Below are 14,520 nucleotides of genomic sequence, written 5' to 3' on the forward strand. Positions count from 1 at the left end.
GTACATTCCTACCCTAGGCTGGGCTGTCCCATGTGTACGTGGATTCTGGGAAGGGCAACACTCTGGGGAAGGAGATCTTTGTAGCTGCAGACAATTGTGGGAACATGGCTGAGTTTAACAGAGAGGAGCAGAGCAGAAGGACATAAGGCCAGAGGGGAAGACCAGAAAATGAGATCTCCCCCGAGGGCCCCTGTGTTCCCGATTCCGGGCCCACTTGCCTGGGTTCCACTCCGACACCAGCTCTTCCTTGCTCTGGGGCCTTGGGAAAGGACATTAACTCTTCTGAGCTTCAGTTTCCTCATCTTCAGAAGGCAGATTATTGTAAGGGTTAAGTAAGAAAACACGTCAGGTGTTCAGAGCCGTGCCCCACCCTCCTCAGGTCGTGTGAGAAGTGATGCTGTCTGCCTGAATCTTTTTTTAAAAAAAATATTTATTTATTCATTTATTTATTTACTTATTTATTTATTATATATACAATATTCTGTCTGTCTGTATGCCTGCAGGCCAGAAGAGGGCACCAGACCCCATTACAGATGGTTGTGAGCCACCATGTGGTTGCTGGGAATTGAACTCAGGACCTTTGGAAGAGCAGGCAATGCTCTTAAACTCTGAGCCATCTCTCCAGCCCACTGTCTGCCTGAATCTTAAGCAGGTGGTTCTCTCTCTCTCTCTCTCTCTCTCTCTCTCTCTCGCTGTGTGTGTGTGTGTGTCCGTGAGTCCCCACATGGTCTTTCTGGCCTGTGTGATAGGACCAGGAAGCCGAAGATGTTCAACAGTGACAGGGCAAAAGGAGGCCCAAAACCCACAGTAGTAGCCAAGCTGCTCCTGGGAGAAAGGCTTGCCCCTTCCTGGTGGTTACATCCACATGACCCAAACACTTCCGTGAGGCCTTGTCTCCCAGCACTGCCCAATCGAATTCACTCCTCATCCCACGCCCCCCACTCCTGAGACAGGATTTCTCTGTGTAACAGTCCTGGCTGTCCTGGAACTCACTTTGTAGACCAGGCTGGCCTCGAACTCACTGAGATCCTCCTGCCTCTGCTGAGTGCTGGGATTAAAGGCGCACACCACCATCGCCCAGCCTCAAAATCACACTTAAACCTGACCTTCAACCAGGATAAGAAGTTTGACTGAGGCGTAGTAACGAGCTGGGGAAACTGGCCTTTGACCTCTTTGTTTCGTCTTCACCGTCTTCTTTTGTGCCATGCTTGCCCAGATGGCAATAGTCTCTCTCACGGTTGTGCCCGCTCCCTCTCCCCGGAGACAACTCCTCTATAAGACACGGATGAGCCCCGTGGGGCTGTTGGAACAAGTGTCCATGTCAGTGGGGGAGACAGGGACATGCTCCTGTCCTGAAAACAGCTCCTGCTGCTGCTGCTACCATTAAATACGGGGCTGGCAGCTACAGGCCGAAAGCAGTGGCCAGGTTTCCTGGTAGCATAGTCAGAGAGGGAAAGAAGCACACGGAGTCTCGGAAACTTAAGAAATTGGCCCTGTGCAAAGTCGAGTTGTAGCAAAAGAAGGGGGGGGGTGGTTAGGATGCAGCTGGTTGCTTAGAAGCTGCTCAAGGGTATGAACAATAGAATTCCCAAAGAGGGAGAGGCCTCTCCTGAGATCCTGACAGAGGGAAGGGCTGGGGAGGCCAGAGATTTTCATTCCATCGGGCCTGGCAGAATCCCTGAGCCATGAAAACTGGTCCCCCACGCCTTTGGCTCTCTGTCATTCTCCATGGAGTCTGAGCAGTTGGCAGCCCACCCCCTTCTTGTCCCTCCACCCAGGCCTGAAGCCCACCATAGGTTTATTAGTTGGGAATGTGGAACTTGCTCTCCTCCAGGGAAGTATCCTGCACACACAGTTTAAGGCTGGACTGGGTATGTGGAGCTCGGTTCCCACAGCGCTGCAGTAGCTCACGGTTAGGGGCTTAGGGTGACAGGGGAGGCGGAGTCCTTTTCTCATTTAGAGTAGCTAGGACAGTCTGACCTTGGGGGAGCTTCTGGAAATTCAGGAGTACCTGCCTGTCGTTCTTGGCTTCTTCCTCAGCACTCAGACCCAGCAGGAGCCAGGGTCAGCCACTGAGTCTGCACCAAGCCCAGCGATTGGTCAGACCTGCAGACTCTGGATCTTTCCCTGGGCCTAGATTCTTGGTGATATTGCTGGCCAGCAGGACCATGGACATTATGGGTAACTGAAAGACCCCATCTCCACACCATCTTATCACCCTGGAATCCACAGCTTTTGCTGTTGCCTGCTTCCCATCATCTCCCTAAGCTGTCGCTCCCACCTGTCCTGGAGCCTTCCAGGGCAGCAGATGACGGCAGTGTGCAAACTCCTGAAGAAGGTGGGGATGACAAGAAGTCAGATTGCTAGGTGTCCTGCTTCAGCCACTGAAAATGGCAAAGTGGGCACAAGGCCCAGGTCCTTGTTACTCTTGCTCCGTGTTTCTGCCCCCGCCCGATGCCTTGCTCAGTCTTCCATTGGCTCTAGCAGATGCCCGAGGGAACATTTCAAAGGGAGGACGGGTCTGTTTTGACTTATGGTGCCACAGAGGTCACAGTCATTGTCACGGAGCAGATCTGCACCTGTGATCTGAATGCTTCTCCAGCTCACAGCGCTCTTTTGGGAGACTGTGGAGCCCTTAGGAGGCCTAGCTGCCGGGAGCAGCTCACCAGGGAACCAGTCTTTGAAGGTTGTCCCTCCCCATATTCTAGCCGAGCTCCCTGTTTCTTGGTCCACCGTGCTGTGAACGACTGTTACTGTTTACCTCCTGTGAAATGAGCTTCCCTTCCATGGTAGATGGAACCATGGACCCAGATGAAGCTTCTTCCTCAGCTGTCCCTGCCAGGTCACAGCGGTGCAAACCTAACTAACCAATTCCATCTCATCACCATGGGCTGGGGTAAATAAGACAGCAAAGCAAAGCTGTTGACCTCACTGTAGCTGGGAAGCAGACAGAGAAGGAAGGGGAGGGGTTCCGAAGCATCTTTGGGGCCATGCAGCTAGTGACCCGCTTCCTTCCAGGTGGGCTCCACTCCCTACGTCTTCCCATCTCCCGCTCCATTTTAGGTTCAAAGCCTCAGGTTTCAGTCACTTCCCTGAATCCCATCAGCTAGCGACAAGACCTGAAATCCAGAGGCTTGTAGGAGATGTCTCATATTCAAACATAAGGCATCTTTCAGAGCGATCTCCTTTTGGGGGTTGGTTTTTCCAGAAATTGAACCTGTGTTCAAGTGGTTCTTTTTCTCTGGAAAGATGGTCTTCCAGGGCTCATTCGCTCACGTGTTATGGCAAGTACCAGCTTTCTGCCAGGAAAGTCTAGAACGTCAGACAACCACCTGAGAGGCCAGCAGGCCTGAGTGCTCTCCCTGGCAGGTGTTGAATATTGAGGCCCTTTGCCCGAGGCCGCAGAGCTAGCTCTCAGCAAGGCCAGGGGTGTGGAATGCCAGTCCCACGCCTCTCATTTTGTGGGAAACTGTGTCCCTGTTCTGCGGGACCCTGGCTCCTTGGTCAGTGGAGGACAGGGAAAGAAAGCGCCAGTTGGTTTGCGTTGGTCACAGCTGTTTCTTGGCTGTGTCTGCCTCTTGCCCCTGAGCCAGCAGCCCTGTCTGCCTGCTGGCCAGAGGGCCCGGTTGTGGGAGCCAGAGGCTCTCCTCTGCTCATTAGAACTAGGTGGAATGGGTCCTTCCCACCCCAGGAGAGAGCTTGCCAGGGCAGGCTGGGAGCAGCAGGGTTGGATTTACTCTGCACATCCAGGGATTGGGAAACGATCTGCTCTTAAAAAGACAGGCTTGTTTCTGTCTATCCCATTTTCCTCGGAGGATGGGCATGTGCTCAGGTCTCTGACCTATGGCCACTTCCAGCCTACCTTGTGCTGCTGTGAATAAGGTTTTTATTGGAGGATGAATGGCCCAGTTACTGTTCCTGGTATTATCACTGGGTGATATTTATTTATTTATTTGTCTGGAAATGGATCCTAGGTCCTCAAATATGTTAGACATGCACTTTGCCATTGAACTACAATCTCAGCCCTCTTTAGATTTTGAGACAGAATCTAAGTGGCCCAGGCAGGTTTTGAACTTCTGATCATCCTGCCACCACCTCCCAGGTACTGAGACTTGTGGTTTCCCCCATGCCCAGCTCATTTTTGCACCATCATGGTAGAACTGAGTGGTCTGCCCAGAGACCATCTGACCCCTAGCCCTAAGGTAAGCTTTCCCTGGCCCCTGGCTGGCAGAATAATCCTTCCTGGACTGTCTACACCCAGGCAGAATGCCTTTCTGTGGTTCACTGGGGGAGATTCGCCTTTCTCAAAACACTTTCTCCTGAGGGAACCCAGAGGGAACCACAAAGGAAGAGAGGGTGCAAGATGTGGGCACAGGCAGGTAAGCTCCCCATCCCCACCCCACTCTTCACTGGGCCCTTTTTGCCTGTAGCTACTTAGAACCTTGGTGGCCCTCAGCATGTCTGCCCTTCTCAGCTCCATGGGGGCAGTCCTGCCGGCTGCCAGTCTTGGTGAGAGGCTCTGACCTCAGCCCCAGCCCTGTCCCTTATTCTAGCTGACCCAGTCTGAAGGTGATGGTGGGAAGTATCTCAGACTAAACACAGGGGTTTTCCTGGTGTATCTAGCATAGTGTATCATTCCGTTACCACCCTTGTATCCTGGGACCATGACTTCCCTGGTGCCGCCAGAGCTGAGTGACGCTGAGAGCCAAGCTCGTGCTAGCAGGGAAGTGATACCCACCATGGTGGCTAACCTTCAGGAAGCACTGGTAACTACTAGGCGTTATGGTGTCTACTGGCATCCCCTCATCTAGTCATCGCAGCAGCCAAGAAGGCAGGCATGTCACTTTATCCTGAGTTTTAGAAGCTCCAGAATAGACTTTGAGGGAATGGAGAGATGGCTCGGTGGTTAAAAGTACTGGCTGCTCTTGCAGGGTGTCCCGGGTTTGACTGCCAGCACCTACATGGCAGCTCCCAACCATCTGTAACTCCAGTTCCAGGAGATCCGACAGCTCCTCTGGGGCGGGTCCAGGGACGGAAGTGATGCGCAGACATACATGCAAGCAATCACTCAAAAGAGAGACTGAAATAAAAATCAACTTTGAAGAAGAGGTTTATTTCTAAAACAAAGACTAGGCTCCAAAAGATTAAGTAACTCCCTTAAAGGGGAGGATCCTGGGTTTGTACCCAGGCCTCAAACCCCAGAGACCACTTTAGAACTCGCTCTTTGGTTACAGTAAAATTTGAAACAGCAGCTTCCCAGCTTTCCAGGTCGGGGGCTGGGGAGGGGAGGCAGGTTTATGAACAAGTGTGTAATGAATGTGCTTGAAACGGTGGCATCGAGCTTGGGTTGCCTGATCAGTGTCCTTGCGAGAGATGGGCATTGTCCTAGCTGTGTAGTCTTGAGTGAGGGACGCTGCCTCTCTGGTTCACTGTGTGTGCAAGATGAACTAACAACACCTGCTGTTCAGAGAGGAACGAAGTAGTGCTTATATGAGGTGTGTGGCTCAAAGCTGGGGAGTCCACAAACGCTGGACCAATGTTAACTGTGGTGTCTGCTATGGAGAGGGCTGCAGCTCCCCCTGGTCATCAGTAGCAGCCCTGCAAGGGTTTGCCTCTCATGTGTGCAGCAGCCGTGTAACTGTCTCCTGCAACCAGTACCCTGTACTCGGGGTCATCTCTAGGAATGGCTCCCTTCTATCTCATAGAAATCCGGTGCCTCTTGAGCAGCTTGAGGCCGGAGGCGTGTGCCCTCCTCCTGAGTCCTCATGGGAGTAAATGCTCCACTATGAGCTGACAGTGCCTGTGTGACCTCCAAGGTTTGTGGTGACTTTTGATATTCCAGAAATGCTTGAACCAGGACTGGCCCTGTGACTCAGCCAGGAAAGGTGCTCACTGCATAAGCCTGGCAATCCAGGCTCAACCCCTGGAACACGTGTCAAGGTGGAAAGCGGGAACTGACTCCCTAAAGTTGTCCTCCTGTGGTGTGCTAACCAACACGCGTGCGTGCAGGTGAAGAGCTCCTCCCCATCATAGTTCTTAGGGCACCCTAGCCCACAATGACCAGTTCCTCCATGTCACTGTGGTTTTGTCCTCCCTGTTTCATTGGTGAGAAAACTGAGGCCCAGATGGGAAACTATTGTCTGAGCCTGGAATACAGCCCTCATCTCCCCACCACTAGAGGTCCCTCTCCTGGGTCCAGCGTGAAATGAAGGGCTTTGTAGGACAGTGGTTCTCAGCCTATGGGTCATGACCCTTTGGGGTCTAATGACCCTTTCACAGGCGTCACCTAAGACCATCAGAAAACATGGATATTTACATTACGATTAATAACCGTAGCAAAATTACAGTTATGAAGTAGCATCGAACATAACGTTATGGTTAGGGGTCAGCACGAGGAAAAGGTATCAGCATTAGGAAGGTTGAGAACCACTAGGAGTCTTCTGCTCCTACATTATCATCTATTGGGGGGAGGGGCCGCAGCTGTGGCAGGAGCTGAACATGACTTCAATGCATAGCGGTCTCATAAAACTTGAAAACTCCCCTGACATTTGAGTTCCTGGGTCTGGTGTGCTGAACCCGCTGGCCTTTGACAATCCTTGGAGCCACCAGGCCCCATAGGACCAGCCTCCCACATGGCCACAGAGGCAGAGCAGAGCGGCCTTCTCCAGCCCACACTAAAGCCGAATCCCATTGCAGGGAGGGCCTGGGTCAGGAGTCCGCTTCAGAGATTCCTGTGTTTCAACAGACACCTCATTATCCCAGCCAGCCTCTGTAATCATACAGGCCCACGCCCAGCAGTCATCCTAGGCCAGGAAATCACTCCCTCCCCTCCCCCGCCTTCCGCCCAGGGCGCCCTGAACCTCAGTGTCTGCAGCCACTCTTCAGTGGCCCTCTTGCCTGCCTAACGGTTTTCTCTCCTGCTTCCCTTGCTCTCTCGGGGACTCGGAAGTGTGGCTAACCAGCTGGACTGAGTCTCCCAAGAAGGACGTGACAGGTACTGCCTTGCGTGCATGCGTATGAACATGTGTCCCAGCGTGTGTGCCGAGGAGGCAGGCTTCGCCCTGCGCATGCTTCCCTTGATCTGCATGCGGGGCTTTTCCACTCCAGGGCCTTCTGCCTGCTGGGAGAACCAACCCTTTGTCATCCTCAGCACAGCCTTGAAGTGTGGCGAGGGTGAGATCGTGCTGGCCCCGTGCCTGTGGCTTCGAATCCCAGCTCGGCCATGCCCTGCCTGCACTGCCCTGGGTGTGTGTGGGGGGGGTGGGGGTGGGGGGTTGCATAACCTTCCCAAGGGCATGTGATGCCATCTCGGGGCATTTCTGTTCCAGGATGATGGCGGGCTTCTGTCATTTTTGGCCTTATCACATTGACCATCCCAGGGAGAGTAGCCAAAAATGAGCCATCTCTCATGTGAGGCAGAGTCCCTGACACCTTCCAGAGATCTCTCAGGGGAGTAGGAGATCTGGAGAGCAGGAGGGTCCTCGCTGTGCATGTGATAGGGTGTATCATAGATCTAAATCCCAGTAGTTCAGAGCTTGGAATCGCCCCAGGGCTTTTAGCTGCCATGACGTACCTTCATGGCAGTACCTTAGCCTTTATCTGGGCCATCTGGGTAGAGGATCAGGGTCTTGGTTTTTAACCTTGTGGCAAAAGCCATGAACAGCAGGACTATAGTGCTTAGCGTAAGTGGTGGGAGAGCAATGGCATTTCCAGAAGAGTCTTCTACAGGGTCCCGTTCTTTCTAAGAGCAAACATTAAGGCTGAAGGGGTGGGGAGGCACCACAGGGCTGGAGGGAGAAGAGGTCTTGGGCCAGTTGCAGGGTTACAGCTCAAGCTCCATTTCCCTGCCTCCCGCCACTGCTGTTGGCAGGGAAGGGGGTGTTGAGCATCCTGGGAGAGAGGCCAGGCGAGAAGGCAGTGGGGGAGGTCCCCCTTCCCTCCTGGTCATCCTTATGGTGTCCCCTATGATGCCGGCCTGTGCCTGAGCTAATCACTGGGCTCCTGTCCCTTTTTCCCCTCTGCTCACGCCAGGGAGCCCGAGCCCACTTGGCCCACAGCAATGCATTCTATTCACCAAACGTATAGCTGAGAGGCCAGCAGGCCCAGTGCAGCCTGGGAAGAACCAGCTGCAAGCGGCCGTTGGGCCTTGGTGGGATGCCCAGGGTTGGGAGGGTTATGGGGAACCTGGGGCTGAGCTCCCACGGGGCCTGGCCAACTGAGAGTCCAAGGCTCAAGTCTCTCCCAGCCTTGGTTTCCCTTCTGGAATGCTGGGGGAATTCTGTCAGACAGGAAACAGAGAGGCGATGGGCTAATGCCAGAGATCCTAATAGATTGGGGTCCTGGGGATGCTTAGCCTGGCATCCAACCCTCAGTGACCAAGGGGCTCCGAGTTGGCTCTCTCCTGCTGGTAAGGCCCTGCCTGCCTGGAGGTGGGTCTAGGAGAGGTGTATTGGGGCAGTGGCTTTTGCTGTCCCTGGCAGTGAGGTCTTTGGTTCCTCCGTCTCCCATGCTCTACTCTCTAAGCAGCTGCTTGTACTTTGCTCGGGGCTTTAGGCCCTGTGACTTCAGTGCAGAGGCAGAACAGCCCCTGAGATACTGTTCCTGCTCACAGATGAGGAGGCCAGAGTCGAGAAGGTTAAGTGACCTCCCCAGGGTCACAGAGCAAGCAAGGGCAAGACTGGACTAGACCCTGACTCTAATCTTTTGCCTTTGGAATGCCAGGCAATGGTTGGGTCTAGGTCTTGTCTTGTGGCACCCATATCAGGTCTGAAGTACATGGTCTGGTTGGGAAACCATTCCCAACCAAAAGCCCAGGAGAGAACAAGACGCTCTGTGACGGGGGTGCTAAGGGAGTCTCCTAGAGAGGCAGAAGGGCTTGGGTAGAATTGAGAGCAATAAAAGAGAGGGGAATGCATGTGGATAGGGGGCAGGGGGCAGGGCCTGCAGGAGCTGTTGAAGAAGAGTGTGCACAGGAGCATCATGGGTGCTGAATCATGAGTGTTCCGTGGAATGGTGGAGGAGTAGCAGGGGAGCACCAACCACAGGAAAGGCTGGGCTTGGATCTGCCTTTTATCCTGTAAGTAATGAGGAGCCACTGAAGGTGTGGGAGCCGGGAAATGACTTGGCAGAGGCCTAGTTTAGAAACTTAAGTTGACAAAGGTAATCCCAAAGTTCTATGCAGATGGTTATTGGAGGAATAGGCAAGGCAGGAGCAGGGCAGCAATCCTCAGGACCCTAGCAGGCCCAGCCAGGGACTCCTCTTCCGTAAAGGCCCATTCTAACCCAGGAAACAGTACTCTCTAGAAGGGTTCACCCCTCTCACTCTGCCAAGCACAAGGAGGCTCCCCCACCTCCCGCAGACTCCTCCAGACCCCAATTTTCCAAGCCTTGCCTACCTTGGAGGAGATCCAGAGCTACCCCTCCAGATGACATCACCAAGCAGTTTCTCATCTGGATACCTGTTCCTAATGCCTGCTGCCATGCTGACACCCCAAGAGGCAGATGCCAGAGGGAGGAGCCGGGAGCCTGCCTGCACTGGGGGTGGAAGGTGGGGAGGAGAGAATCCCACAGCTAGCACAGCTGTCTCCAGGAAGAGTGGCAGCCTGCCTGCGCTGTGTGACCCTGGAGAAGGGTCCCTTTGCTTTGCTTTCCCGAGTCCCAGATTGCTAGGCGTTAGAGACTCCAGCCAACTTCCCAAGCAGACTTCAGGGCTGTGGGTGTGTAGATTTTCTCTGCTTTGAAATCTTGCCTCGGGTTTTTCTTGGCTTGGAAATGAGCTGATATCTGTCGCCTCATGGGCACCTCGTCTTTGTCCTCATTACTTTGTCGTCTGGCCACAGACCTGGGGGAACTTGCTCCTTCTTGCCTCAGCTTCACGTCGCCTTTGCCCCACTTCCAGTTCAGTCATTTATTGTCCCCCTCTTGGGGAGGTAAGACCCTTCCACATAGCAGCCACACCACCCGTCTGGAAGTACTTTAACGTTACACTCAGTGCCTACCACTAAAGGACATATGCGCTAGAGATGACCGTATGAATCTATAAAAATCCCAAACTCCAGTGTTGACTGGGTATGCCAGGGGTCCCGGGATGCCGTGAGGAAGGGTCCTTCCTAGACACTAAGCATCAATGGCACGTGTAGGCTATGTGTGATGCAGGGGTTAGTATGTGCTTAGTGGCATGGGACAGCTAAGTGACCTTAGGGAATCTGCTTCCCCCTGAGACATTCAGTTTACCATGTGTAACATGGGGCTCTGTGGAGCCCTCTGTGCAGGTTTCTGTGAGGACCAAGCATGATGCTGCTCTGCTTCGATGTTGAGTATGGGACTGACTGAGAAGGGCCCTGATGGGGGCTTGCATGTAATTGGCGTTCTCAGGACTTAACTCCCACCCCTGTCCCCCATTTTAGTCTTGTATTCTCTTCTCCTGTTTTTCACGTCCAAAGTCCCCTCCGTGGCTGGTCCTTTTCTGGTTTGTGCTGTGGAGGCACTGATAACCCCCAGGGCACAGTGGGAGGCCATCTGTCGCCCAGTGCCCAGTCCGTCTAGCTGGTGTAAAAGCTGGTAACATCTGCATACAGATGCTGGGCTTCCCAGCTGTTGGTTGTGTTTCTGCCTGAAATGCAATTCTGGCTTTTCAGGGGCTTCCTGGGGGCTTGCATGTGTGAGCTCACGGGGCACACCTCAGCTTCTGAGCCTTCGAAGGTTCCATCTGGGGCTGCAAAGCCCACGTTATGTGAGCGAAAAGTTCTTTCTCTTTCCAGGAGAATGAACTTCTTTGACTCCCCCATAGTTCTTTGGCCACAGACGCTGACAGCGCCTTCTTCACACAGGACCCAGAGGTCTAAGCACTGCGTCTCACTTTTGGCTGCAAAGCTGAACCATGGGACAGGATGGGGTATGCAAAATGAGTCATGCCGAGGCCCCACCCACTAAAGCTGGCTCTCTGAAGCCTGGGCATCAGAGTGTAGGGGTTTAAAAGCTCCTGGGATAAGTCTCCATTCCTAAGTGGAGGGTCGTTGTGTCGGAAGGACAGTGTGTATGGAAATAAACGAGTGTTCTGTAATTAGAAGAGAGGTGGACTTGAACCATTGAAGCGATCGTAAGTGGTTTGACTGTCTTTGTATGAGCTGTGGGAACTGCATGCGTCTCCTGTCCTCTCTAAACCTCTCATTAATCTGGGAATTAAAGGGAAGGGAGAGGGGGTGTCTCGAGGTGAACCGAGCCGTACCTGCCCTGCTTGTGAGTCAGACCCCGTCATATAGAGGGAATGTGTCTGGGGCTGAGGCACCACAGCAGACGGGAAACGCTGGATTAACTCTCTGGCCACACAATTGTGCGGAACTTGCTAGGGTTTTGCATTTGTTTTGGTTTTGGAACAGGGGTCTTGACCAGCAACCCAGGCTGACCTTGAACTCCTGCTTCAGCCACTGGTGTGGGAAGGACGGGCTGACTGGCCAGCGTGGTATGAAATGTACTAGAATTCCCTTGTGGGTGGAGAGGTCTGGGAAGTCTTCCTGAAAGAGGTGGTTAGTCATTTTCTGCCTGTGGGTTCGTTGAAGGCTAGCAGGGCATCCTGTCTTTGAGAGTGCCCACGGTGACAGCCGAAAGGCAGAGATTTGACAACACATCCAGCCATATATCATGCAATGGACACTCTGTCTGTCCACTTTCTAGCCCGGCCCTTGTTTCATGAACGTCACATTGGTTCAGTAGCCAAGTAGGACAAAGAACTAACTTGCTTCTGGAAGCGGGGCTCACCTACCCTCTCTCCGATACACCCCCACCTTTGGTTCTGAGGCTCTTGAAACTGCCCAGAGCCTCAATGCAAGGGGAACCAGTCACCCTCTGCTGGTTGCGATGGCGGTGAGGCCCAGGAAAGCTCCTCCGGAAAGCATAACACTGCTGTCTGCCTGGCCCTCTGAAAGCCAGGAGGACAGGAATGGAGCCGAACTTGAGGAAAAGTTGGCGGGGGTGGGAGGATGGGGGATGGGGGGTGGGCTCAGCTCGCCAGCACTGGCTCTGGGACTTTCTTCTTGGGTTTCAAGTAAACAGTCTGGGCCCTCCTCCCATCCCCTGCCTCCACCCCCAGCTCCTCATTCGACGGGTCTCATGTGTTTCTATTTAAGGGTTGCAAGTAAGCCCTAGTGATTGGCGGCCTCAAACCCTCTTGACTCTTTGCTGGACCTAGGCTGTGGAGAAGTTCTCTCCCTCTCCCTCCTGAGGGGATCCCTGCTGCCTTTTCTCTCTAGGTTTACAGGCTGGGGTAGAGGCAGCAGGCCTCCTGGGCCTTCCCTTCGCCTCCCTTCTTTCTCTCTCCTGTGCTCTGATCTCAGCCTTCATGGGCCGCCCACTGTGCTCTTGGGGCCCTCCTCTCACACCCCAGCCAGCACTAGAGTCTGGAGAGAGGGGAGGCCCCAGGCCTCGCTGCAGACTCCCCCATGCCGGGCTGTGACTAACTTCACAGGCAGCAGCAGGCTTTTTCCTCAATTTCCTTGTCTTCCATCTCTGCCTGCCTCTGCCTCTCTCCACTCCCTTCTCCTCCCCGTCCCCTGGCTCCCCATGTCCCCCGGTCCCCGCGGTGCAGGGGGCCGGTGTGGGGCCTTGCTATATGGCCTGTCCTTGGGGTCCAGCAAGCTGCGAGCCCTGGCTACGGGCTGCTCCTCGGTGCAGCGCTGGCAACCGAGCAGCCTCCCTCGAGGGCGATGGACAGAGGGCGCCCAGGCCGCGGGGCCACGGCCGGCCGCTGGCTCACTGCGTGCTTTCTGCCCTCGCCAGGTGCCGACACCAACGCCGAGCCCATGATCCTGGAGCAGTACGTGGTGGTGTCCAACTATAAGAAACAAGAGAACTCGGAGCTGAGTCTCCAGGCCGGGGAGGTGGTAGATGTCATCGAGAAGAACGAAAGTGGTGAGTGCCTGGCCTTTGGCTGTCCACTCCTGGTTCCAGCCTGGCTCCTGGACCCTGCTGGGTTTTTGTTCCTTTCCTCCTCCCCCACCTCTGCAGCTATACGTTATTTCCATCTGGCAGGGAGAGGGCCGAGAAGTCTGAAGTTCCCCTGTTGGTTTGGGCTGCAGGCCAGCAGTTTGCCTGGTGGTGGAAGAATGTCTCCCTGGCTTGAGGCTAATTTGCCAGCTTGTGCTAATGCAGGGCCAAGGTGGCAGCTGAAGCATCCATGCTCTATTCAGGGGCCCCGTGCCATCTGAGGCCCAGAGGAGATGGTAGCTCTGGTGCCCAATGACAGCTTCCCCAGCTGAGCTGTCTGCCAGGATCCAGACAGAAGTGGGAGGACCCAGCCTACTGGTGGAGAAGACAGGGCCATGACAATGGGTTCCAGAGTCCCCAGACCTCTGGCAAGATGTCTGAGGAAGGGCCAGGCCTGCAGGAGGTTGCCTCGTGTCTGGGCAGTATGTGGGTAGTGAGCTGGCTGCCCCCTGCTGAGCTGGAAGCTACCAGGACCAGGGAAGAGGGCCCAAGCACAGGATAAAGCCAGGTCCTGGAGCCAGGAGGGGTCCTGCAGCAACCACTGTATCGTTAGGAACTGACACGGAGAATAAACCATGGCTTCCCAGGGTTCCGGAGTTCTTGAAGAGTGGACTGAAGTCCCCCTTTGTATCCTTGGCAAGAAAAGATACTGCAGATAGAGGGAAGAGGGCTCAAGTCTGTCAGTCCCCTGTTGCAGCTCCTGGGGCCCCTGAAGGGCCAGAAGGTCCTTGGAACTATGGCCTCCCCTGCAGGCTTGAAAGCCCCTGCCAGGGCTTGAGAGGATTCAGGATCTTGTTTTGGTTTCAGTTTCGGTTTGCTGGGGGCAGGCCCTGGGCATAGGTGTACCCCGGATTGCATTTGTGGGCCCTTCAAAAAGGAGGCCCAATTGTCTTCTCTTCCTTCTGATATTTCAAAAGGAAAGCAGTTCAGTGGGTCACTGTGCCCATTCTGTAGATAGAATGACTGAGGCACAGAGAGCTGACCAGAAACAAGTATCCTGAGGTTAAAAACAGTGCTCCCAAACTTCTGAATGCGAATGCCTCTAGGTGGCTGCAGAGAAGCTAAAAGAAATCTCTTTGGACATTCTAGGGGACCTGACTCCCCAGCACAGGGCTGTGATGTGAGCATAGACTGGACTCCCCATCCTGAGGAAGTCATCTTCCTGATCACTTACCCTCCCTGAGAACTCAGGCTCTGTCCTTGTGCTTGGGCGGTTGGCAGGGACATGGTACGCGTGACAGAACATGACCTGGTATCATACCTGGATTCCAGGCAAACACCGCCCTGGTTCCCTTCCTGTGTAACTTTGCCGCATCATGCTATTGTCTTGTGGGGCTGGCTCTGGGAGCCCCAAGGCCCTGAGGCCCCATGGGAGGTGGGAGGGTCTGTCATAATGAGAGGCAACAGGGGAGGAAAGTTTGTTCACTTGGGAGCCTGCTCCTAGTAAAGGCAGGAGATTGCTTTTGAATGCAAGGTCATTTCTTTCAAGAAGGGCTTCCCTGGGGACTCCCCTGCTGCCACATGTACCTGCCACACCAC

General features: G+C 54.2%; 1 protein-coding gene across 4 annotated transcripts in view; it reads left to right on the plus strand.

Moving 5' to 3' along the window:
- Positions 1–14,520, plus strand: part of Sh3pxd2a (SH3 and PX domains 2A) — a 204,057-nt gene that overhangs the window by 139,047 nt on the left and 50,490 nt on the right. For 2 of the 4 annotated variants that reach the window (XM_041662211.1, XM_041662213.1), the window contains exons 7-8: positions 6,950–6,994; positions 12,775–12,906. In XM_041662211.1, the coding sequence (XP_041518145.1) occupies positions 6,950–6,994; positions 12,775–12,906 (177 nt within the window). The remainder of the gene's footprint in view (positions 1–6,949; positions 6,995–12,774; positions 12,907–14,520) is intronic. The other 2 variants (XM_041662212.1, XM_041662214.1) reach the window with 1 other exon arrangement.

Source organism: Microtus oregoni, unplaced genomic scaffold (assembly GCF_018167655.1).
Source record: "Microtus oregoni isolate MIOR12 unplaced genomic scaffold, Mior012 000012F_ref0000307, whole genome shotgun sequence".
In the NCBI taxonomy this organism is placed as follows: Eukaryota; Metazoa; Chordata; class Mammalia; order Rodentia; family Cricetidae; genus Microtus; species Microtus oregoni.